The 26,375-nt window shown below is 39.7% G+C and overlaps 1 protein-coding gene across 5 annotated transcripts in view; it reads right to left on the reverse strand.

Annotated features, from left to right (window-relative positions):
- Tpk1 (thiamin pyrophosphokinase 1) overlaps window positions 1-14,958 on the reverse strand; it is a 337,026-nt gene extending 322,068 nt beyond the window's left edge. For 2 of the 5 annotated variants that reach the window (XM_050164434.1, XM_050164430.1), the window contains exons 1-2: window positions 14,401-14,901; window positions 14,050-14,107 (exon numbers count right to left, since the gene is read on the reverse strand). In XM_050164434.1, coding sequence (XP_050020391.1) covers window positions 14,050-14,092 — 43 coding nt within the window. In that variant the 5' untranslated portion in view covers window positions 14,093-14,107; window positions 14,401-14,901. Of the gene's footprint in view, window positions 1-14,049; window positions 14,355-14,400 lie in introns of those variants that run through there. The other 3 variants (XM_050164432.1, XM_050164433.1, XM_050164431.1) reach the window with 3 other exon arrangements.
- Window positions 14,959-26,375: the final 11,417 nt, after the last annotated feature.

Below are 26,375 nucleotides of genomic sequence, written 5' to 3' on the forward strand. Positions count from 1 at the left end.
TGATTCATCCATCCTTTCCAGAAAGCCATCTAGGAATATGTATCAGAGACTCTTTTACCTGCTCTTGGGACTCTTTTCCTCCTACTGGGTTGCCTTGTCTAACCTTGATATGAAGGTTTGTGCCCAGTCTTATTCCATATTCAATTAATATCCCTGGGAGGTCTGCACTTTTCTGAAGTGAAACAGAAGAGCAGTAGATTTGGGGAAGGTAGAGGAAGGAGAAAGGGAGGAGTAGAGGGATGTACTGTATGAGAGAATAATTTTATTAAAAAGGAAGGAAAAACAAACAAAACAAAGATTTAAATGAGAAAAAAAATCTTATTTTTATGAAAGGAAAAAGAAAGGAAGGAGAGGAAGGAAGGGAAAGTCTAATGATTTCTAACATCATTATTCTTCAAAGCACATTTCCCAAAATTAGCATAATGGATTTGGATTTATGAATCAGAATGGGGTCATCAGAGAAAGGACTGTGACAATGTGATTGCTTTGCTGAAGTCATCTGAGAAAAAGCACTCTTTCACAGGTGTCTCTTGCTTGGAAAGCATCATTGAGATGAGCATTTCCCTAAGGGAACCACTCCTTTAAAGGGACTTTAATCTGTTTGTATGAGTCAGTTTGGCACTGTTGGGAGCACAATGACAAAGTAATTCAAGAAGGAGATTTATTTTGTGCATTGCTGGAAATGTCAGGAAGAACTTGGTGAAGCAGAGCAGTTCACATCTTGGCAGACCAGAGAGCAGAGGGAAGGAATGTCAGTCAGCTGACTTCCTCCTCCTGTACTCAGTGAGCTCCAGCCTAAAAAGGAAGCTGCACAGTCAGGATGGGTCTTCCCTGTTAACCCTCTAGAAACACAGGAAGATCTGCTGAATCTGTTCCATGGTTCTAAATCAGAGAGGGCAGACTACGAAGATTACCATTATAGTACTCAGATTTTAAGAGTCCATTTCCTAACATTATTTTGGGGCTAGTAATTACATATAGAAATGTTAGCTTTATTTCCCCAGCACTCAAAGCAGCACCAAATCAAAACTACACGGAAAGCTTCACATTCTGCCTGCACCAAACATATTGAGAGAATAGAATCATATGTAGCTACTCTGAGAAGTGCAGCAAGTACCCCAAAGAAGACAGTCACCAGAGATGCTACTGGAACAGAGGACATTAGCATGCTACTCTCAAATGAATGTTGTCTGCACTACAGACTAGTCCAGATACATTCACCCAGACAATAACAAAGTTCAAAGGAAGACCACAGGGCATCACTCGCTTTAAAAGAAAATGGGATAAAACTGGATAGCAACAACATTAGCATTTAAGGTTTTGCTTATATGCCTCTTATGCATATGCTTCCCAAATTTTCAGGGACTTAGGTTTGACCTGGAGGTACCACTGAAAGGCGGGCTTTTATTCTGCCAATCTGAATGGGGCTTGAGATGCTGTGTTTCATAATCACCTAGGACTTTAGTTGAGTAGCAAGGTTTGAATATATCACATGAAAACTTTATATTTATATACAAAGCTGTGGAAAGATTTCTTAGTTTCTGTTGCTATTTTAATAATTGATATGGAAGCTTTGTATCATCTGATGATGAATCACAAACCTTGGTTAGCGTTATAAATACATAGTTTTTGTCATTTGGAATAATGGGAAGCAGGGTCTTGTTGAGAATCTGAGAGGTTCTAACTTTCCAAGAAGGGATGGTAGGACTGAAAAGTAGAAGGCCTACTGGGATACCTTCCCATGCCTGGAACTGTTCTTGGCACATGTAATATTTCAACAAATGATATCAATATAAACCTGGAAAACAGTCTAGTTTAGATTTGTCAGTATTTTGGAGAGTAAATAAAATCAAGTAAAAGTCTTCTATGATATTTAAGTTGCAAACTAAGAAAAATAAAGATGTTTTGATTATTTTAATTTATATTTGCATATTTGACCTTAGCCAAAAGCAGCTAAATGATAAAATGTACATTTTTAATTACCAGCTGTTTGTCCAGTGTGAAGGGATACGCCAAAGAAAAAGCCATACCTGTGTTAAACATGCCATAAGACTGATTATGATTCCAGTAATTATAAAGAGATGGAATACTGAAAGCACAGAACAAAATCATCATAGGTTACTCAGTACCTAAATAACCATTTATTGCCCATTCCTGTGTGATTAGCTTTATATTAGGGAAATGTCTGGGGAATGTAGAAAAAGACCCCAAGCTTTCAGCAACCCAAAGGCTTTCCTCATACTTCTTTACTCACACTTGGCCTAGAATAACTTTATCTTTTTTTCCTTTTGATGCTGGGTTACCACATCAACCGTAACAGAGCTGTGTGTTTTCTCGAAAAGACAGAGCTGCCTATGTCCCAACAGGGAATCAGCCCAACTTGAGGATAACAAGGACAGCACATGGCAGGCACAATGGGGAGTGGCACAGATTTCCCATCCCTGCAAACACAGATTCACAGCTCACAGCACTTGGGTTAGGATGATGTGGAATTTCCCTCTATATTGTGTAAATATATTTTATTACCATCGGTTAATAAAAAAGCTGCTTTTTCCTATGGCAGGGCAGAATAAAGCCAGGTGGGAAATCTGAACAGAGCTATAGAGAGAGAGTAGGTGGAGTGAGGGAGATGCCATGTAGCTGCCGAAGGAGGCAGACACCAGAACCTTATCTGGTAGGCCACAGTCTCATGCCGATACACAGAACTATAGAAATGGGTCAATTTAAAAGAACTAGCTAAAAATATGCCTAAGTCATTGACCAAACAGAGTTTTAATTAATATAGTTTCCGTGTGATTATTTGGGTCTGGGTGGCTGGGAATGAACAAGCACTCCATTTACAAGAGACTGCAAGACCACTACTCTTCCTTGGAAAAGGGCAAGCTTCTCAGCAGCAACTGTGCCAGGAGCCAGAACCTCACACCCGACCCAAAAGGTTAAAGTCACTGGAAGTCACACAAACTAAAGTAATTATTCCTGTTTTCAGACAAGTAGCTTCAAAGACAATGGCAAGATAAAGGCAGGAATACGTTCATAATGAAATCCATTTGATTGAGCATCTGTTTGCCACCTATAAAGAATAACACTTTCCAGTGGAAAAGGACAGAAAAGAAAATCCTCTTGATAGGAAGCCAGTGCAGAAATACACTGATTTCCTGAAGATCTCAAAGCCATCTGCTGTTAATGTATCAAAACCTACAGATTTTATTTTCCCCTATTTATAGTTGGTGTGGGGGACAGCAAGCCTAACAATATTAAAAGTGTCCTCAGAGATTTGCTTTATATTTTCAGTTATTTAATCTAAATGAATAGGATTCCCTTAGCTTCAAACAGCATATAACTATCAAAATACTAACGGAACAACTGGGAGAGGAGTGATCTGAAATGTTACTACCACTAAAGCCAAAGAGAATAATACTCTGCAGGGTATGGAGAAGACAGTTTTCAAAGTAATGACATCTTGCTTAGAATGAAGGAAACAATTTGGCCATTAACAATAGAGGAATTAAAAACTTTAGTCATCAAATACAATGAAACATAATTAACAGTATAACAAAAAGCAAGGCAAATACAAAAAAAATCAGCTCAAACTTGGGGAAAAAATTAAACTTACAGCACACATAGAAAGTGAAGCTCAATGATGACATAAAGTTTTGGCATATTATACATACACTGTAGCTGGTAAAAAAGGGAGAAGCCTGACAATTATGAGCTGCACAGAAAGGAAAGCACTGCTGTCAAAGCAGCAGCTTGCCAATGAGGGCTCCTTACAGCTGAAGATTACATGAGATGGATTTGCATTTATGTAGACAAGTGAAATTTGATTAATATAACCCATAACAATAAAAACAATTCCTGGGGAGTAGTCTCAGCATTTACTACTCTATGGAGAAGAGACCCAAGACCCTCCCTTTTTTTCTTTCAAAAGTTTGTTTGTTTTTAAAAAAAATCTGTGAGTTCTAACTTCTAATATGGTAAGAATGGAAGACAGAAAATGGCCAGCTTAGTTCAGGTATTTGTCCTGAGCCAGAAGCTAGAAATAACCTTGCCTCAGTCTTGGGCAGAATGGAGCTCTGATTCTGATTAGGATCCCTGTCATCTTTCTTCCCCTCTTCCACAACCTGCATGCACACCCCTAAGTGTGAAGATGACCCAAACTGAAAGGCACCTGGAAACACTGACCAGCTCACGTCTCCTTGCCTCACCCCAGTTTCTGCCAGTCTTATTAAAAAGGCCCCAAGGATAGAGCCCGATGGCAGCCATTTTCTAGGATCCACTCCTCCTATATAGGAGCTATCTTCTGCTCACACCTATAATCCCATCATAAAACTCCTTTCTAAACTCACCCTCCCACTGTCCCAAATTTCATTCATTGAGTTGACAAGACAAAGGACCTGGAAGGCACTGCTCTGGAGTGGCTCAGATGGCCATTGATTTTGTGTGACAGCTTTGCTCTCTGAGATATGCACTCTTGAGACAAGAAAATTTCCATTGTACTCAAGAACCACCCTTCGCCAGATTTCAAAAGCAAGCAACTATTTCATTGCAAACAACAAAGCCCTACTGACACAAAGAAGCACATGAGCAGAACACCCAGGTTTCAGCCCCAATCTATCTCTAACAACACTTTACTCAGGACTGACCTTGGAGAAAAAATATTCTTTTTATTGTCTGTGAAGTTAATTACAAAGTTATGAGACTATTTATTGATCACTGAAAAAGAAAGTTTGGATTAACCCTTAAAACTCTAAAGTTCAATTTGTCTTTTAGATTTTTCCTAGCTAGACCCTGATAATAAAATAACAGTCCTTAGCTGTAGCCTTGGCAAGACGCTTATCAGCCATTTGTCATAAAATATATTACAAGCTAAATCTATATAGAGTATATTCAATGAAAATTTAGCACCTAAACTAAGGTGTGACAGAAATGTAAACCATCTCCTGAAGAATGGAAATTTAGAACAAGGAATGTAAACCCTGACGTCTATAACTTTTACACTGATTACAAGTAATAGCAACATTTTAGAGCAACTAACATAAAATTACCCCTTTTGAAGAGGTTATTAGGAAAATTTTAATTACATACAAAATGATGTTTGTTACTTTAAACTACCTGCTGTAGGCTGAATCTTTTCAGAGTGTTTTTGGCTGACATTTATTTGTCTTCCAAAGACCTGTAAGTTGAGAGATTGGTCACCAGAAACTAGTGGATAGAGGAAGAAACTTCTTCGGGAGGCAGGACCTGGGGAAGGAGGCCAGGTCATTAGATATGGATGGGGAGTCCAAAGGAGATGTTGCTTCCCAGAAACCAAGAGGTGAGCAGCCTACATAGCAAAGTGTGCTGTGTGTAATCTTCAGAGGCTTAAAGCAACAAGACTGAAACCAAGAACCAAAGTAAATTCTTTCTTTGTTTTCCCCACGATAATCAAATTCTCTACCGCTGGAAAGCACGTTCCCAGCCCTTCCCTCCTTTAAGCTTCTCGGGTATTTGTTGCAGTGACAGGAAGGGACTAGCTCATAGGAAGCATGATGCCAGTTCTTCTTCCTTTCCCTACGCACGTACCACAGAGCAAGACCCATGTCATAAGAGAGATTCTTCGGCCAGACTTTGGTCAGGATCTTAACCTTCCCATAAGCCCTTTGGACACTTCCTTCAAACATGATGTAGCTAGGTCATGTCTTCCATATCCTACAGTGCTTCTCATCCTCTGCATCCTGAACTGATGCACAGGCATCCTGACCCGTCGCCAGCAAGATCCTTCTAGACTGTTGTAAGCAACACTCCCCCATCACCTGATGTTTCCTCTTAAAACTGTTCCATTCACTGATTACCCACCCTGCTCCTGGGCTAACAGGTCCCAACATACATAGTTTATGAATCTAATCTCTCATGAACATGATAAGGCCTGGCTACAGGGGTTCCTGTATTCTCCTCCATGGTCCTGAATGGACTCTTCCTTGCTATGTTTTAATAAATATTACCGAGCAATGTTGCTTTAACAGTGGATAATGAAGAAGTATCAAATGAACAAGCAGAACTGTGTAGATACACAAATAGCATCTAAGAAAGACAGACACACACACACAAAAATGACTTTCTACATATCAGCTATATCCTACTGTAGTGACATTAAAAACTTCCTTATTTGGTAATCATTAGACTACAGGAGCCTCTTCAACTAACAATAGGGTTATGACCTAATAAAATTATCATAAACTGAAAATATCCTAAGTGAAAAGCACATTTAACAAACCTACAGAATTGCAGAATACCAGATGTATAACGTTTGCTTTGCATGGCTGACCAGCAACTGCAGTTGGTGACGGTCGCTTCTATCACAAGAGCACTTTACAGACCACGAGCCATATATAAACACTGAAACTCAAATCATGGCTAAATTCTTATTAGAAGGTAAAGTAAAATGAGCTTATATGGGTTGGTATTAATCGAAACATGACTGGTATTTTCATAAGAACTTGAAATAGTGCACAGAACAACTGCCAATAATGTGTGTTCACAGGAACTTAATATCATCTGCAAGACAGACAGACATAACTACAGAAGAAGCTAAAGCAAATCAAGATACCTTATCTTGGACTTCAAGCATTTACAATGTTTGGAAAATAAAGTCCTGATGTTTTAAAAAAAAGATTGATTTTTAAAATTATGTGTATGTATGCATGTCTGTGAGAACCAAACTGGGTCCTCAGCAAAAGCGGTACATGATTTTAATCATTATCCCATCTCTTCAGCCTCTTAAAACGTGTTCTTGAAGAAAATAACTGTGGCTCAGCGAAGGCGGCCAAAGTAACTTAGTATATTATCACAAAATATTGAAAATGCCCTAATAATGGAGTGCAATTTTTGCCTTTTTATCATGTTATATTCAGCTACATGATAACTATTAGAGTACAAAGTTCTAGTAAGAAAACTCTACATTTGAACAGACCTCTCCTTAAATTTCCTACTAAAATATCTTAAATTTGCCCAGGGAATAATGCTTAGATTTATCCATTTGTTATGTAGATAAGGAAACCAAGGCTCACAGAAATTGACATGGGAAGGTCACAAAACTAAGATGAGGACAACATCTAAAGCACAAAACTGGACCACCTTTTATTTGCACACACTCTCCACAGGCATTGCCCCGCTGAAGCATTGGAACTATGCTGAGCATACAATGTCATGCAAACGTTAGTTATTACAAAAGTCTGTAATATAATTATGCTGACTGGATCAAATGTGCATTAATAATACTTAAAATGGTAATTAAGTTTAGAACAAACCTCAATAATGGTAATTCAATTTAGAAGAAATAACTCCCAAGAGCATCATGCTCAAAGGAATCTTTTCTAAATTTAAAAGTCTATAATCTTTTTGGAAAGAAATGCAAAGTGATCAATAAAAGGCTTGCCAGCATAAAATTTATTTATGAAGATCAAATTATATGTAGAAACTAAAATGGAATTTTTGACTCAGAAGTTATATTTCTAAAGTGAGTTGTATGACATATCAAATTGCTTTATTTTTTTATTCCATCAGATCTATTTAAGGCTGATGTAAAAGCTTTATTTAAAATGTCAACGATGTCAAGGAGAATTAAAAATGTGAGGAACAAGTATGATAGATTCAAAAAAACTTAATAAAATGCACAGGTGGTCCTCACAGGAAGAAAGCAACTGGGAAAACAAATTCTAGAACAGTGGAAATTCAAATACGAGCAGCATTACATACTATGGAATATGATAGGTGGAGTCATAAATTGAATAAAGCAATTTGTACAATATTTCTTATTTTGTTTTAAAAGAGCTGAAGCACATGATACACATAGCAAATACATGGGAGGATGTAAATATAAATGCATAGATTAAATGTATACATACATATACTGTGGCAGCAGTGACAGCCTCTGAGGGTTGCAGTGTGGTTCTATTTTGTGCATTGTTGAAGATGAAACTCAGGGCCATATCCATACTAAAGTACTCTGCTACTGAGATACACACTTGGCTCGTTTTGTTTATTCTCTCTAACTTTATATAGTGTATTAGTTTGAGGATAACATATAACTGTAATGAAAGGTTTGGTCCATCATGTGGATGTGAACTACTGTCAGGTGGTACAAACCTTTAAGAGCTGAGGCACGCATATAAATAAGATGCACCCTCACAGGAGACTGCAGGACCTGAATTTCTCCTTTTGCCCTCTGATGGACATCAAACTGCTTGTTCCCATATGGAGCCTTGCCAGAAAGGGGCCACTATGCTCCACATTTACTAAATCCATGGAACACTACCTACTCTTGGACTTTGATGTCCCAACATAGAAAGCTAAATAAACTATCTTTATAACTCATTTGTGCCAAATACTTCATTAGTGGTAAAAAGTTAATATGACATACATTATAAAATACAAACTTTTTAAAAAAGCTTTTTGTGGGCTTGTTTTGTGGGCCTCATCCTGTAGCTTTAACTAGCCTGAAACTCACTATGTAGACAACGACAGACTTAAACAACAATCCTTCTGCCTCTGTGTCTTAAGTTTTGTTTTTATTGTTCTAATAAAATACCTTGACCAAGGCAGCTTAAGGGAGAAAGGTTTTCCTTTTATCTTACCCTTCCAAGTCACAGTCCCTTACAGCAGGAAAGTCACATCAGCAAGGGCCAGAAACAGCTAGTCATGTCACAGCTACAGTCAGGAGCAGAAGAGTGGATTAATGCATACATTTTTGAAGGTGCCTTCAACCTTCAAGCTGGGTCTTCTCATATCAATATATCTAATCAAAACAACTCCCCACAGACAGGCCCACAGGACAACCTAATATGGACTGTCCCTCATTATTGCTCCCTTTCCAAGTGACGTCGCGCTGTGTCATGCTGAAATCAATCCTACTTTCTTTTAAAAGTTTCAAACATACAGAGCTGTGACATGTTGTGATAAACTTGAAAGCAGGCAGTAAAACTTAAGACTGAAAAGTGAAGATTAACAAGGATACAATGAAAAGTTTAAAAAGTTTAGAACAGCAGTGGAATGCCCTACTAATTATTATTTTCATTCATTTAAAAAGCTGGTCTCTTGAAAATGAGGAAAACAGGTAAAATGGTTTCAGTCTATTAATCCATGTGAAATGCTTCATTAGTGGCAAAAAGTTAATATGACATACATTGTAAAATATAAACTTTTTTAAAAAGCTTTTTGTGGGCTTGTTTTGTGGGCCTCATCCTGTAGCTTTAACTAGCCTGAAACTCACTATGTAGACATCTTCACAACTCTCCTTAAAATTAAAGAGGAAACTGCCTTACTTTGTTGATGAAAAATGTCACCAATTAAAATACTGTATCTACGGCAGGTAAGATATCTCTGTGGGTAAAGCTGCTTTTATCAAGCCGACAATCTAAGTTCAATGCCACGATCTACATGGTAGAAGAATGAAGAACTGATTCCTGAAAGTAGTCCTATGACTTCCATATGTGTGTTGTGATATATATGCATGAACACACATACATACACAGAGAGAGAGATTATAATTTCAAAACTATAACCAGTTATATAAAGAGCCCCTTTTGTAAATAAGAGCAATGCTTTAGAGATATGCTAAACCCCAATAAAATATATTTAAAATCCTATAGAGAAAATGCAAACTGAAGCACTAGCTAGCTCTGAGTACCAATGAAAATGGCCAAGATTTAAGAATAACAATTCTAAAAATTAATAAGGAGCTTTCTGTGTGATAAAAGCAGCATGAGCTAAGGCGAGCATATTGAAGTTGGAATAAATGTTCACTTGAGTAAATACTGGAATAGAAAGTGAAGAAGGGAAGAGCCAAGAGTCAGACACTGGAGGGCCTGCAAGACAGAGATAAGATTTAGAAATAGCTCCTGATACGGTTTCATCACGTGACTATCAGCATATACTCACACAAATCTAGATGGCATAGCCATACAACCTGACACTGATTACCATAGGCAACTCTCAGTAGGAGGTATTTGTGTGTCCAACATAGAAAATGTACACTAAACAATGGGAAATTTTCAGTTCTTTACAAATGTATGGAAACTGCATGCACAGGTTTCTGTGAAAAGATACGTGATTGTATTCAGTTAGCAAAGGATCATGATACAGTTTCCGTTCTGGAAACCTCCTGCTTTCCTCCTCCCAAGTGCTGGGATGGTAAATGTGCCCCTAGCTGAGGGTAACACGATTTACTTGAGCTTTAGGGTACTCTAATGCCTGTTTTTTATGGAATACCCCAAATGAGGAATGCACAGAAACCTTTAAATGTTTTCTAACTTCCCCTACCTCTGAAATGGTTCTCTAGGCTCCATTTCTTGATATTACTCATCTCTCAACCATTCTCAAACTCCTGCCAACATCCTCCAGCATCATCAGATCTCCTTGTACAGCTCCACTTTAGGCAAGTACTCTCCTGTGTGGGTGCAGCACTAGCCCTCCCAAAGGCTGGCTGGCCCATCCCTTGCAACTACCTCTGCTTTCCCTGTGCCATTCACAAATGGCCATTTAGAGATGCAGACATGGTCTGCTCAACCATGGCTTCTTTCCCCCTCCTGCCTTCCCTAACCCCCTCTCTAGAGACCCCGTACTTCATATGTAAGCACTGCAGTTTATCATCTCACCAGAATCCATCTTACTCTCATCCTGACATCCCACTTCACAGTGCACTCCTGGACAGAAAGCGCAGCCTTTCACTTGTACACTGCCCACAGCACCCAGTAGCAAGAGAAGCACAAGTTAGCTCATCATTTCCCCTGACCTTGGAAATGTACAAATACCTTCCACCCAGCACTTTCTTTTCCAAGAATTTATCAAACTGCTACATGTGCATAAATTTTCAAAAACATTGTTATCAAAGTATCAATTGTAGAGAAGAACCATACAAACTACAAATAATACGACCCTTAAGAAAAGACCAATTTTAATGTATATTGCTAATCAGAAAACACAAAACATGGTCTGGAGAGGTAGCTCAGTTGGTAGGGTACTTTCCTAACATGGAAGCCCTTAGACTGGATTACCAACCCAACAGAGAATCAGGTGCAGTGGTGGTAAGCGTCTGTTATCTCAAGAGGAGGAACTACGAGGACCAGAAGCTCAGAGGTATTCTCACCTATGCAGCAAGCAAGAGGCCAGGCTGGAACACAAAGGACAAAAAAAGGAAGGAATAAAAGAGGAAGGAGCGAAGAAGGGAGGGAAAGGAGAGATAAATAACTTAGGATATTACTTTATATGATCCACAACAAAGAAGCCAGTGAAAAATTGGCAGAGAGAAGGTATAATGTTATTTTCTAAGCTTAGTTATGTAAACATTCAAGCCTACAATTCAGAAGAACACATAAAGTTGTTTGATTTTAGTGAGGAGGATGGAGCCCAGACCATGTACATGCAAAGCACATGCTTCACTGAGCTGAGTCCTCAGTTACCACATAACTTAGAAAGATCATCTCTGCTAAGGAGAATGGGCTGTTTGCTTAGAAACACTTCTATTTTGTTCAATACAAAAATGAATAAGGAGCTCATATGACATTTGAAGTTAATATATGTATACACACATACATATATATAATATATAAACTCACTGTTCTAAAATAGCCATCTATAAAACAATTTAAATATATACTCATTTTGTTTGAAATAAGTAGTTCCAGGAGACTACAGTAAAATATTAGCAGCTTGAGAAAGGATATATTAGCTTGATTAAAAAAAAAATCCCTCCAATAAACAAAAACAAAACAAAAACGTTCCACTACTTATTAATTACTATAAGGGACTGGGCACCACACTGGTCTCACAGCAGCCACTCAGTTACTACATCTTACCTAGATCTAACATCAACAGAAACATGGCTGGGAACGCCATTTCACAGACAAAGCTAAAAAGGAGACAGGAATCTACAGAGGAAACAATTCTGAGAACCACCACAGGAGCGATGGAGTCTACCTCTAAGATTTTGTGCCTGACATGGGACACCAGTCTTACACACCTTGCTCCAGTGTACACTTAGGAGTGTTTGAAATTAAAGAGCCAAGGCTTCTCCCCTGAGTATGTAATAAAAATGAGGATCGCTGCACGTTTTGTACCTTACTGCTTCCGTCTCAGTACTGACCCTGGACTCCCACTGCAACTGTTTGTCTGACTTAGCCACTAAATCTGCTAGCTACTCGCTATCCGGTCAAATTGTTTTAGTTTTTAGTGCCTTAACTGATAGTCATGGTAGCCCCAGGACGTGATGAATCTCTGCTCTCCAGATGAAGAAACCACTGAGCAGCGAGACTAAAATTGAAATCTGGAGATTTGAAAGCTTCAGTGTCATCTTAAGCACTCACCCTCTCTGCACGTCTTTCAAGACAGAGAACATTAGCAACCTTCTGACAGTAGAATTCTGAAGGTCAACAAGTCCACCGGGATCCAATGTTTATTTTCGGAAATGCTGCTGGTTCTGCCATTATTAGATAATTAGAAACTGAAATTTAATTTGCAAGAAGTATGTGACACTTTCTGTCTGAAAAACTGTTTACAGTAATAAACAGGAAATGTCATAAGCAAGTTAAAAAAATGAGTTTTAATTCTTATTCTATCACTATTTTCCTCTTCCTATATAATATATAATATATATAATGATGCACCAGAGGCATATAAGGGTGGTTCCACAATAGTACATAGACTAGTGACATGGTAGCCCTCTTAGTACGTGCAGATAGATTCCTGCTTGTTCACGCAATTGTGAGACACACATAACCCTACGTTTCTTAGAAACCGTCTTAGCCCTTAAGGGACGCATGACTTGCCTGAAGAACTGAGCATAGTGAATAACTAAGGCTAAGGAGTCAACATCACCTACTGTTACTACTGAAGGTTTTGCATTTTCCTATCAATACCCTCAGGATGTATTAGTGGTAAATACAAATCAAATTCAAACCTCAGGGCAAGACCCCTGAATTCACACGCTTAAAAAAACTAAAGGCAAATAGTGAAAGATGATGCTTCTTCTGAAACTCATGATGAACCCAAAACTCCACACAGTGCTAACACAATAAGCACTAATTGGTAAGTAGAGTCTGGGGAAACAGTTCAGTCAGGAAAGCAGGAAGAAGTGAATTCAATCTCAGAACCCACATAAATATACATGGCATAGTGGTTAGCACTTAATCCTAGCTCTAGGGAGGTGGCCACAGGAAGATGCCTGAGGACTCTATCCAATTGGTTAGCCAGCCAGCTTGGCCTAATGAATGATTTCCAGGCTAGGGAGAGATCCCAAAACAAACTGGACAGCACCTGGGGTACGACACTCAAAAACTGACAACGGGTTTCTATATGCTCATGTACCCACACACACATACGTAGTGAAAAAAAAACTAATTTGGAAATTAAACACATCTAGCCTTACAACTTATCAATTTATTGTAGTCAACTTACAAAATAAATGCTTCTAGTAAAACTCATTCCACATATTACCATGTGGAGTGCAATACTCTCAAAGTTCGAAAACTAAAAATCCTTGGGGCTGGCATGTAGTTTACTGATAAAGGTATTTGTCTGGCATTCTTCAGGCCCTGGGTTCAATCCATAGAGCGCATAAAAAAATATAGTAAAAATTAAATTCTTTAGTGTTAAACGCTTCGGACTTTTATATAACAATTTACTAATCTTGTACCAAGTTCAGGTACTTTGAGAAGATAAAATGTGTCCCTGACAGGCAGTTATCGGGGTCCCTCATGTTCCAGCGTGGACTGCTCTGCTGTGAGAGATGTGTTCCATGTGTTAAATGTTTATTTACTCTTGGAACTTCAAGTAGGGGCCACAAACTGTATCAACTCCCTCAGGTCTCACAAAGGTTCTACAGGGCAAAGACTAATACTTCCGTCCACTTTTCAAACAGGGAAACAGAGGCACAAGTGTGGTTGTGTGACTTGCCCACAGGGAAGAGGAAACAATGGAGGTGGGGATTCAAGTGCAGACAGCAGCCCTGCAGGGTCGGGATGCTGTCCTTCTGCGGGCCCAGTGCTGACAATGTAAGCGGGGTAAGGAATACAGTACCCGTGGGTAGCAGGGGCTCCAGCGGGGTAAATGCATGCTCCATAGCGGGTTATGGGTTCTGCATGGAAAACAAAAGAAGTTCCAAGTTAAACTTTCCCAGTAGTGATCCTGCGACAAGAGTAAGCGCGGAGCTGCTAGAACTTTGGCCCAGGCACGGCGGGGAGGCCAGGAAGGAGCGTTGTGGGCAGGAGAAAGCCCGGGAAAGAGGCCGGACGACCCCCACTAGCTGCCGCCTCAGTGGCCCAGACGCGCCAGCTTCCATCCGGGCACTGGCAGCGAGGGGCGGCCTTTCTCCCTCCCTTCCTCCCGCGCCCCCGCCCCGCGGGCCCGCGCGGGCAGCCGCGCACTTACACAATGGCGGGTGGAGCCACGAGCGAGGCGAGCGCGGGCTGCGGGAGCGACGGATCGGCCGCTCGGCGCTCGGCTGCGGGGCCTGAGGCGCGCTGCGTGTCCGCGGGAGGAGGACTCGTGCGCGCGCACGGGGGACCCGCCCCTTCCGGAGGGCCCAGGGCTGTCGTCGGCGAGTCTGCTGGCGGTTTCGGAGGGTGATCGTATCCTGCTGCACTCGGTTCCCTGCCGGGCCAGAGGGTTATTCCTGTCTCTGGGTCTACCTTCTCTTTGCGGAAATAATCTTTGGAAACATTCCAACGGAAACACTTTCAAATGAGTCACCGCTTTGTAGGAAGGCAGTTTCCCCTCGCGCAGTATAAGCAAAGCTTAAAGAATCAAAGTCTCCCCGGCTGCCACCACCACTCCTAGATCCACAGAGAGGACACAGAACTTCTGCCAACCCTTATGGTCTCCCGTTGCCCCAAACATCACACAAACTCATCCTTGCGTGGGCAGGATAATCTCCACAAGAGTTCACCCGAAGTGACCCGCCTCTATGTGACTTTGCTCCCGACAGACATCAAAAGCACCCGTTTTAAGATGCCCTTAAGATTAATAAAACGCAAATTGGAGATGGCAGAGAAGGTTGTGTTTACGTGTAACCCAGGATTGCTACAACACAAAAGGAACTTTTAAAATCCCAGCAGTCAGAGGCAAACCAGTGAAATGATAACCCAGGTGTATTATCCATGATATTCATGTAGCAAAAATATAACAGTAAGAGGACAAATTTACACACACATGAAATTTATCCGTCAGCTTATAAGGAATATTAGTTACAATTTACAATCATTAAGCAGTTACCTTTCAGTTACTGTTGAGGGCTTTTGTGGTTTTTTTTTAATTACTATAAAATGGTTGCTGTAAAAGAACAAGAAAAGAATTAAATGCTGACCATTGTTTACTCTAGAATCTTCATAGTTTAACCCAATGACTAGGAAAGGACAATCAGTAAGTATTGGTTGGATATTCACACTGAAATTTTTTCAGTGCTCTCCAATGTTGCCGCTCTAGCTCTTAGAAATGGTGCATCTATACAGCTTCCTAATTCCTACCCCCTTAACCTGTAATCAACTACACCTAGCTATAATCACTGTCTGTAGCTGTTTCACCCCTGTATAGGTTCTCCACCTAAGTAGTCTATACACACACATGCTTGCACGCACAGGCGCATGCGCACACTCATTTGTGTGTGTGTGTGTGTGTGTATGTGTGAAATGAATTAATCCATCGTAGAAAAAAGGTGAAAATTGTAGTACATCATATCAGATATTCTTAAAACAACAAACCTAGCCATTGTCCTTCGTGGAATAACATCACTAACAGTAAATTTTTTTAAATAGGAAGGGTAGAACACCGTCAGTTGTGCTCTTAAATGTATTTGAATATCCCTAGAACATGGTTAATGATGCTGTGGTGGTTTAGATCAGAAATGCCCCCTAGTCTGAGGCCTTTGAACACTTGGTCCCTGTTGTTGACACTGGGAAGGTCTGGGTATTACACCCTGTCTGTACGAAGTTAGTCACTAGGTCTGGGCTTTATGATTAAAAGCCTTTGCCCACTTGCAGTTTTCCCTCTGCGTCTTGCTGGTAGTTGAGAATGACCTCACAGTTTCCTGCTTCTGCCATCATGCCTGCATGCCTCTTGCCATAATGGGCTCTTATCCCTCTGAAACCATAAGTCAAAATAAACTATTTATTCCTCAATGTGCCCTGGTCATGGTGTTCCATCACAGCAAGAGAAACTGACTCAGTGGATGCTCCATGTGAAATAGAGATGGAATAGGTAGAAGTCAATAGAGTGTGGTAAATATGACTTTTTATTCTCAAACACTGGGTATCATATAACATTTTAACTTTTAGTTGACACCATAATTGCATGTATTTATGTGACACGGTGTGACAATTGGGTATTCAATATACAATAATCAGATCAGAGTGAAAGACCCTCAGAGTGGTCCTTCCCTCAGGAGGAGACCCCAACCTAAGGAACAGTCGAGACCACTGGCTGCAATTAGCAAGAGGTTTATTAGGTGGGCACAGGTATCTGTGGGCGGCAAAGTCCTTTCAGAGGACTTGCACACCTGCAGGCTGGGAGAAGGTCTTTTTAGAGGAAAGGGGTGGCAAAAGCAGGCATACAGAAGCAATGCATGGTTACAGGGATCTCATTGGTCAGTTCGAATGAGGCGATGGGTTCATTTAGGGGACAAGTTCCTCGGGGACATGAAGATATGATAGTAGCTGACTTGGCCCTATCTAGGGCACATGCAGTTTTTCCCAGAACTGTCCATTCCCCTCCTAGGCCTGGTGTCTGACCACAGATATTCTGTTTGGCAGCCTAGGAGTACTGACTTTAACTTGAACTTATACTTGTTTGTGTGAAAGCTTTGCAAAATGGCATTACAGCAGCTAAGCTGGGGTCTTTCAAGAGAAACTGGTATATGTTTGTCTTTGTTTTAAAAATCCAGCTCCATGTATAGCAGGCTAGCCTCAAAGTCACGATGTTATTGAAAATGACTTCATACATCTGATCTCCTGTTTCTTCCTCCTAAGTACTGGGATTTCAGTCATGGCTACTGTCAGGTTTATAGGTTCTGGGTATCCATCTAGACAAGCATGCTGCTGACTGATGTACTTTCCCAGTCAGGTAATAGGTGTATCTTACTAACTCCAACATCATTCCTTTGTATTTGAAATATTCAAAATGTGCTCCCCAACCTCTGGCAACCATTATTCAATTTTCTCCTTTTTTGAGATTAATATTTTAGCTTCTAGATAACAGTAAGAATATATACTATTTGTCTTTCTCTACCATCTTACTTCACTTGATAGACATAATGTTCTCAAGTCCCATCCATGTTTCAGTAAATGCCATTATTTCATTATTTCTACAACTGAAAAATATTTAACTATATCTAGAACATTTTTATTCATTCACATTATCGTTGCAGTTATGAATACTAATTCAATAAGCGTAAGAGTGCAGAGTGTTTGACAGAGTGTTTCTCCATTCTTATTGGATATATGCCCAGTAATGGGATTGCTTGACTATATAGTAGTTTTATCTTCAGTTTATTTAAGGAATTGCCGTTGTGTTTTCCACTGTTTTTTGCTAACTTAAACATTCACCAACCATGCTTGAGAGTTTTCCTTTCTCTGTCCTTGTCCCCTTCCTTGCCCCTACTTCCTACCTACCCCTGCCACTGTCCCCCTCCTTGTCTTCCTTCCTACCTACCCCTGTTATAATCCCTCTTCTCCATCTCCCACCACCTCCATTACTTTGATGTCCTGCCGTGATTTTATTTCTTCTCCCTGAAGATTTATTATGTTGGGCACTTTTTCTTTATACTTTTTGGCCATCTATGCATCTTCTCTTGAGACATTGTTGTTCAAGTCATTGTCCCATCTTTAATTTGGGTTATTTGTTGGCATGATTGTTTCAAAAACTGAGTCAAGTCCCTTATACATTCTAAAAATGATCTAACATCCCACCTCCAGTTCTGTGGCTGTCACCTTCTGATGCTGATTTCTCTTTCCCTCTGCTCTGTCAAAACATGCTTAACTCAATAAAGACCCAATATTTACTTTCTTTTTTGTTACTTAGGCTTTCAGGATCATGTCTTTCCCCCACCCCACCCCAAAAATATCTTCATTCAGACCAGCGTTCAAATGTTTTCCTTATATTATCTTTTGGGATTTTCATATCTTACATTTAAGTCATGATCCATTTTCAGTTGTTTTTTGTTTTGTTTCAAAATAGAGTCTCTCTTGGAACTAGCTCTTGTAGACCATATTAGCATTGAATTTACAGAGATCTGCCTGCCTCTGCCTCCCAAATCCTGGGATTAAAGGTGTGCTAGCTTTCAGTTGACTTTTATATACAGTAGAAGATAGGTGTCTAGTTTCTTTCCTTTTCACATAGAGATCCAGTTTTCCCAGAATCCTTCCTAAAAGGATAGTACTTTTTCCAGGGTATGATTTTACTGCTTTTATTGTCATCAAATGGCTAGAAAAACATGTATTTAAGCTCTGGGTTCTCTTTTCTACAAGTTTGTACTCCTAGTTTTAACCTGCCTCCCAAGTGCTCAGATTACAGCTCCTGTGCTGGCACTTCCTATCTTGAGTTGCTGTTTTGATATGTCACTTTCTAGTATGTTTTGAAAACAGATATTGTGATACCTACAGCTTTGTTCGTAATACTTTAGCTTTCAGGGCTCTTTTGTGGTTCAAAACATTTTTTCCATTGTGTAAATGTACCACATTTTCTTTATTCATTCTTCTGTTGAGGGGCATCTAGGCTGTTTCAAGGTTCTGACTTACAAATGATGCTGCTATGAATATAGCTGAGCATATGTCATTGTGGTGTGATAGAGAGTCTTTTGGGTATATACCCAAAAGTGGTATTTCTGGGTCTTGAGGTAGATTGTTTCCTAATTTTCTGAGAAATCTCCATAGTGATATCCAAAGGGGCTGTACCAGTTTGCACTCCCACCAGCAATGGAGGAGTATTTCCTTTACCCCATATCCTCTCCAGCATAAGTTGTCATCAGTGTTTTGACCTTGGCCATTCTGACAGGTGTAAGATGGAAGCTCAGAGTTGTTTTGATTTGCATGTCTCTGATGGCTAAGGATGTTAAGCATCTCCTTAATGACATCTTGAAATTTAGAGGCAAATGGGTGGATCTAGAAAAAAACATATTGAGTATAATAACCCAGACCCAGAAAGACAAATATAATATGTATTCACTCATAAGTGGCTTTTTGACATAAAGCAAAGGAAACCTGACCTACAGGCCACAACCCCAGAGAAACTAGACAAGAAAGAGGACCCTAAGAGAGACACACATGGATCTACATAAGAAAGTGAAAAAGACAAGATTTCCTGAGTAAATTGGGAGTGTGGGAGTCATAGAAGAGGGTAGAAAGGGAGAGGGGAGAAAGGGAAAGGAATGGAGAAAAATATATAGTTCAATCAAAAACATTAAAAAATAATAAAAAAGAAAAAACATTTTTTCTGGGAAAAGTATTAATATTTAGTAAAGAGTCCATTAAACACACAGATAATCTGGGGTAGTATTGCTAGATTATTTAAAGAGCAGTTGTGGAGAGAGGAACCATGGAAATAAAGAGAGACTTAGTCTGACACCGGTGGAACATTTTTGTCACGCACATGTGCAGATGGCCAAAATGCCTAGAGAAGATGGACCATAGCGTCTTCTAGCAGTGGCGGAGATTCCCATAGCCTACAAGGACACTGAGAAGTGTAGACTGTGGACAAGAAGTTATCAAAGGGAACTCTGTGTGACCGTAAAAAAAATGCAAGGCAGGAAGGAATGTTATAACTGGTTTCTGCCGAGAAGGGTCTTTGTTGGATGTTGTAGTTCTGGCTCCACTGAGGAGATCATCCTCTGGTCCTCTAGTCGGGGTGGGGGTTGGGTAGCAGTCTTAACCTGATGGATCAGACAATCCATCCTGTATTCCTGAAAAGACTTGGAATATAATTATCAGGTGGTTGTAAGTGGATAGTTTGTTTACAGAGTAAAACTGAGAGATCTTCTAGGAAGGTTGAGGGATGAATAGGGAGGAACAGCAGCAGGAGAATCATAGAGTGAACCAGTGAGATGAAGTGGGCATAGAACTGATTCAGGATGACAGTGACTGGTCCCGTTGCCAGGACTGTTGCACCAAAATGAACTAGCAGAAGTAGCAGGGAACTGTGCAGCATCAAAAGACGGGCGCAGGAGAAAATATAAAACCAATGTAAAAAATGGTGTCTGGCCAGGGGTAAAAGGATAGAAGGTCCCATTCAGGTGGAGTTTTTTCACAGCATCTAAAATGTCTTTTTACATACCTATCATGATCCAATGTTGCTGTTGTAGGATGAGAGAAACTGGGAGAGCTTGTGTGGAGCATTTTGTTTGGGTAGGGGTGAAGTTCAGCAAGTAAAGCGTTGAAAAGGCAGGGTAAATATGTAAATACAAGGGCAATAAGAGGAAAGGAGAGGTCCAGCAGAGGAGCCAGGGTGAGAGTAGATGGGGAGAGGACCCAGAAGCCTCCACACATAGGAGGAGGCTTGGGTTGAATTTTTTTCTGGTCCCTGTGGCAAGGACTTAGGCCTCATTTCAAACCACTTATGATTTGATGGTGTGGAAGTAGCATTGTTCTCAGAGGATGGCACAAATGCCATTCTTCACAGTAGACAGACCTGCTCCTTCTTAGTTGTGGAGGACTGCAACAGTCAAAGAGATTTTTGTTTGCTTGTTTTGCATCCTAAAGGATGTTAATCTGGTTTGAGTTGGTAGGGTTAATTGATGCACAGAAGACTTCAGTCCTGCTGTTTTACTTTTGGGTCCCAAAAAGCAATGTCCCAATTGGCAAGAAGATGAGTTGGATGGCTATTGCCCTTTAGTCCACTTGCAGAGGGTACCCAAATGGCTTTTCAGGATTGAGGGGGTGTTGATCTCTCCATGACTGCTTAGAGCTGACATATGATAGATGAGGGGAGCAGCAGTTAGAGTGCCTCAGAAGAGGGTCCATCCAAAGGGCCACACTAAAACTTAACAGCTAACAAAATCCAGAAGGCAATAACTGTACAACTTTGTGGGGGGACATTAAGAGACAAAGTTACACGAAGAAAAATTTTACATCAAGATTAACATGAATCAATCAACATAAGATTAAGTATAAAGTTAAGATAAAATAATTGTAGAGCTGTCTGGAACATGATTAGAGTTCTTTAGAAGTATAAGGTAACTGTAATTAGCTGTTTTATTGCACCAGACTCTTACATAAGGAGCAAGCACTTGAAACTTTGTAAAAGAAGTCAGTCAGTTAAAGTCAGCATCTAAGAAATGAATCTAAACAGAAAGTGTCTAAGTGATATTCCTTGCTTCCACATACAATAAACTTTGTATCTTTGCTTCAAATACTAGCAATACTAGTAATTATTAATGAAGAAAAACAGTATCTCAAGTCAACCACAATTTTTGTTTAGAAATTATTTGTTAAGGTGAAACTTTAAAAATTGGGACTAAATGACCATAAATGACTTAATGACCATAGTTTATCTATGTATGTAGTATACATATATATTTATATTACCAGGCTACATAAAGTGATAACTTGATTCTAACAAAAAGAAATTATTTTTAATTTTCAATATAAAATTACACTCAGAGACCATGCCTGACTGTCTTGCTTTCTCAACAGGCACTTCTCTAGAACATTTTAGAATATCCCAAGTTACTGTCCCAGTCAGTGACTGCCATGTCAAGTGCAAATGATTCATTTTACAAAGTTTACACTGAGCAACCAGAATGTTTATCTGAAATTAACCTTCTTAACAGACATTTTACAAATCTCTACATTCCCATTTCATACATTCAATCAACGGACAAAATATGAAAGCAGTCAGCCATGTCAAAGGTGAAATAAATATCATAGACTGAGTTAACAAAGGCTAAAGGGAACTCTTTACTCTGTCTGTTGATGGACAAATATCTAGGTCACCACATACTAACAGCAGTAAGCATAATTCTTAACATCATTCTATTTAAAAATAGCTTGGTTGTTTAGAGGAATACTTTGTAAAGAAAGATAACTAGGTTAAGTGAGCTTTTGACTTTTGGAATTTCTTAGAAAACATTCACAAGCACCACTGTCAAAGACCATATCTTCCTTGTAGGCTTTAAGTTAAGAGCACAGACACTGGTCCAGGAGCTCTCTACACTAGGAGTAGACACTAGGTAACATTCTCAAAGCACTACAGGTGAGCCCCAGTTGGAGAGGATCTTCTTTATCTGTCATCTTCTGGAGAATCTGAGGGCTGGAGATATCACTTAACAGAATCATTGTTGACTCTACAGATATAAAACCAACTCACAAAGACACCACTGAATAACTTTCGAAAGCTGTGACTTTGATGACTTGGCATCCTCATTTAATGAAGGAATATGGGTGGCACAGGTGTGGACGCTGGGATTAGCCTCTGCTAAGAATTGAGTGCCTTGGTAAAGGACATGGCCAATTGAAGTAGGGTGCAGGTCCCATAACAGTCAGAGACTTTGAGGGCAAAGTAACGCTATTTGACTGTTTAGTTAAGATATTTAGGATGTGGGTGTAGACTCTGAGATCCTCTGTTGGCTAAGAGGACTCCATTCCCCTGTCAGGCGAGACATGAGCAGTAATTCATCTTTACCTAAGGAGGAGGTTTTATTCTGATTTGGCCTAGCTGAAGTTAGTTAGACATACACAGCCAGAGGTGGTCAGGCCTCCAAAGCTGGAGGCAGATGCAACAGATTTCTGACAGGTCTTATTTTCCATGTGTCCTTGTCTTGTGATGAAGCTAGCATGCACCTTACTCTGGTGGGGATAGTGCTCCATCCAAGGGAACTTGTGCTCCATCAGATTGCACTGCTTATGCCTGGGGGTTCCTACTGTGTAGACATACCATAAATTCATACTATTTTCCTTAGTCATTAAAGTTTTATAACAAATTTTTATATACCTGATTCTGAATATTACTTTACATTAAACAGATTTTAAGTTTACTTTAAAACTTGTTTTGCTTTACTTGCTTCAGGCTCAACTTTGACCGCATACACAGAATACTTATGATGGGATGATAGAAGACTACATGATGGAAGATAAAAACTTGTCTCTCTTTCCAAGCTCATCTCTGTGAATAAATTACATTTGGGCTTAGCATGACTGACCATGGTCTTGTATCTGTTAAATATCTTTTAACAGTTTACAATGTTTGTAACTCTTTTATAAAACTATCATTTATAGTTTTATCCCTGTTAAGGCTGAGCCTTAAAAATTGTAATTGTTGAATCTGAGATTTTTTAGTACTGAAATAAAACTTAAAACCATAAATATAGCTCACATAAAGACTGGGGACCTCTTTTTCCTGATCCTTTCATAGTGTACCTTTACAAAGTGCCAGTTTTTTTATGAGTCAGTTTTAAAACAAACCATCTTAGAAGCCTCCTTACTCTAAAAAGGGGAATTGAATTCAATGATAAGTAGAGTGATACTACATGATCATCCTTAAACATGGTGGCTTCTAGGTAACATAGCAGATGCTTTCTTTAAGTTTAGTGAAGGTACTGGCTGAGTCACATAATTCCTAAGATACATGCACAGTCATTATTTATTCCAAGATGAGCCTAGGTCGTCATCCAAGGTGAGCCTAGGTCATCATCCAAGATGAGCCTAGGTCATCATCCAAGCTGAGCCTAGGTCATCATCCAAGTGAGCCTAGGTCATCATCCAAGAACTTTGTGGCTCTATTTCATTTATATCTGATCTAGTTTGTGGTTTGGTTTATGTTTGAACTCAAATCATTTGTGAGTATTGCTTGTTTTATTTACACTGTTTGCATGCAGGTTATTACTTGTTTGTGTGTACACTTATTATTGGTACTGCCTGTTAGAACTGCTTTGAATATTATTAATAGGTCTACTGTTTTGTTGCATCATTTAGCAATATTTCTTCAAGAAAAATTTTCACTTCCATTTTAAGTTTTTCATTAACCCATTGGTCATTCAAAACAATGTGCTTGTTAAAATTTACTACATTTGTACAATTCCTAAAATTGCTTCTATTGATTTCTAGGTCTTATTTTTCCTTGTTAGAGGAGGTACATGCTAAGATATTAATTTAAAAACTTATTTTGAAGCCTAGTATATAGCATATTGTGTTAGTTATCGTATGCATTACTTGGGAAAATGACCAGACAAAAACTGTTGAAATAGGAGCGGCAGGGCTGCGTCCCCGGCACCAGGCACCCGGCCGCCCGCATGGTTAGTTTATGCCCCGAAATAATTACACGGAAACTGTATTCTTTCAAACACTGCCTGGCCCGGCTAGTTCTAGCTTCTTATTAGCTAGCTCTTACATATTGTTCTAACCCATTTCTAATATTCTGTGTAGCCCACGAGCTGGCTTACCAGGGAGGATCTTAACCTGCCTCTGTCTGGAGCGGGAGAATCATGGCGACTCTTTGACTAAGCTTCTTTCTCCCAGAATTCTCTTCTGTTTTCTCCACCCACTTAAGGGTGGGCCTATCAAGGGGCCTAGGCAGTTTCTTTATTAATAAGAAATCACTCCCACATCAAAAAACAAATTAGGAAGAGGGGCTTCTTTTGACTCCCAGTGCACAGGTTCAGATACATCCTGGTGAGGAAGCCTGCTGCACATGCAGTCAGGAAGCAGAGAGATGGATGCTGGTGTTTAGTTCCTTTTCTTCTTTTTTATTCTGGGTCCCCGGCCACTGGAATAATGCTGCCCATATTCAGGTCTTCCTACCTCAGCAAATTTAAGAAAGCACCCTTACCACCATTATTAAAGGTTTGCCCCCTGGTAATTCTAAAAATGATTTAATTGATCATCAATATTAGGCATCACCCTATTGCTACAGTAAGCATCTATGTGTAAGAGAAATGTGGATTCTGTAGCTACTGGTTAATTTATTTTGAAAATATTGGTTAGACCCACTTTGTTTTAATGTAGTTTAACTCTGATATATTTCTGAATTTGTTTTGTTTCCTTTACTTTGGGAAAGGATCTGAAACCCTCCTATTGCTGAAATTGGGCTGTTGGGAGCATAAAGGTCCTTGTGCCCACAGATCACTCAGGAAACCAGGAATATCAATCATGCAAGGATGTTTCCCAAAGAAGGAAAATATATGTTTTTCATCCAGAAGCCTGGGACAGGATGTTGCTAGTGACCTGTTGACTTTTGCTATCTGTGGAGCAAGACTTCACCCAAATCCCCCCAAGTGTTTGTCCCAGACTCCCACTTCCTAGTTCTTTATCTTTATTTTCTCAGTCAATAGAACCCATCCTTAGGGGAGAGGCTGCATGTTCTGGATAGCACAAATGACCTCTCTGCTATCTGATGACCGAGACCACTCCAGGTCCTTCCCTAGAACCCGTCTTCTTGGAAGAAATGACATGTACTTTGAGTTGAGTTTCAGGATAATTATGCCTCCTTTGTGCACCGGGGATTTTATTATACCAGGAAGCTTTTCTCCCACAAATTGTAGTGTGTTTAAATATGCTTACCCTGAATAGCCTGGTGTCAGATTCTCTAGAAGTTTAAACCAGCACCAACTGAATCAGGCTGAACTGGCTGTTCTTTCTTGCCTCTCTGCGTTCATTTTTCTGACAGTCATGAAGCTTGAAGAGTTCCCCAACAATTGTATATTAGTGGCTCTGTCTCTTCTAGATCTTTCTTGGTATAACTAGGCACATCTATGTTTACTATGGCTGTTTCTTCCTCTTGGATTATATAGTAACCTTGTCTCTCTATAGGTTTTTTTTTTTTTTTTTTTTTTTTTTTTTTTTTTTTTTTTTTTGAGACAGGGTTTCTTTGTGCAGCTGGGCTCTCCTGGAACGCACTCTGTAGACCAGGGTGACCTGAAACTCACAGAGATCCACCTGTCTCTGCCTCTGAAGTACTGTGATTAAAGACGTGTGCCACCACCTCCTGACTCTTTCTATATGGTTTTTAATTTGAGGTCTATTTCATCTGCCACAAATCCTTTTGTACTTTTGCTGTCACTATACAATTAACAGAGAGACTCTCCCTAAAGAGTAATGATGGTTGGATTCAGAGTAAACATTAATAAATGAAACACACATGCCATAAAAACAAAGAGCAATCAGGAGAGATAAAGGAAAGAGGTGTTTTGAAGACAAAATGGGGAAGATTACATAACTATTCTGGAATAATAATCCTGTTCACAACATCCAGTAATGAGGTTGGCATCATTACATATATAAGCAGGCAATTGTTGGATAGATTCCACCACAGAAGTATTTCCTGAATATGACTATGATGGCTTTCTACAAGGTTGTAGTTCTGACAGAGTCTTTCCTGGTTATTCCTCTTATCAGGCACACATGAAAGATTTCATCCTTTATAATACT

Source organism: Alexandromys fortis, unplaced genomic scaffold, assembly GCF_014885135.2.
Source record: "Alexandromys fortis isolate MF-2015 unplaced genomic scaffold, M_Fortis_MF-2015_v1.1 scaffold_133, whole genome shotgun sequence".
Classification (NCBI taxonomy): Eukaryota; Metazoa; Chordata; class Mammalia; order Rodentia; family Cricetidae; genus Alexandromys; species Alexandromys fortis.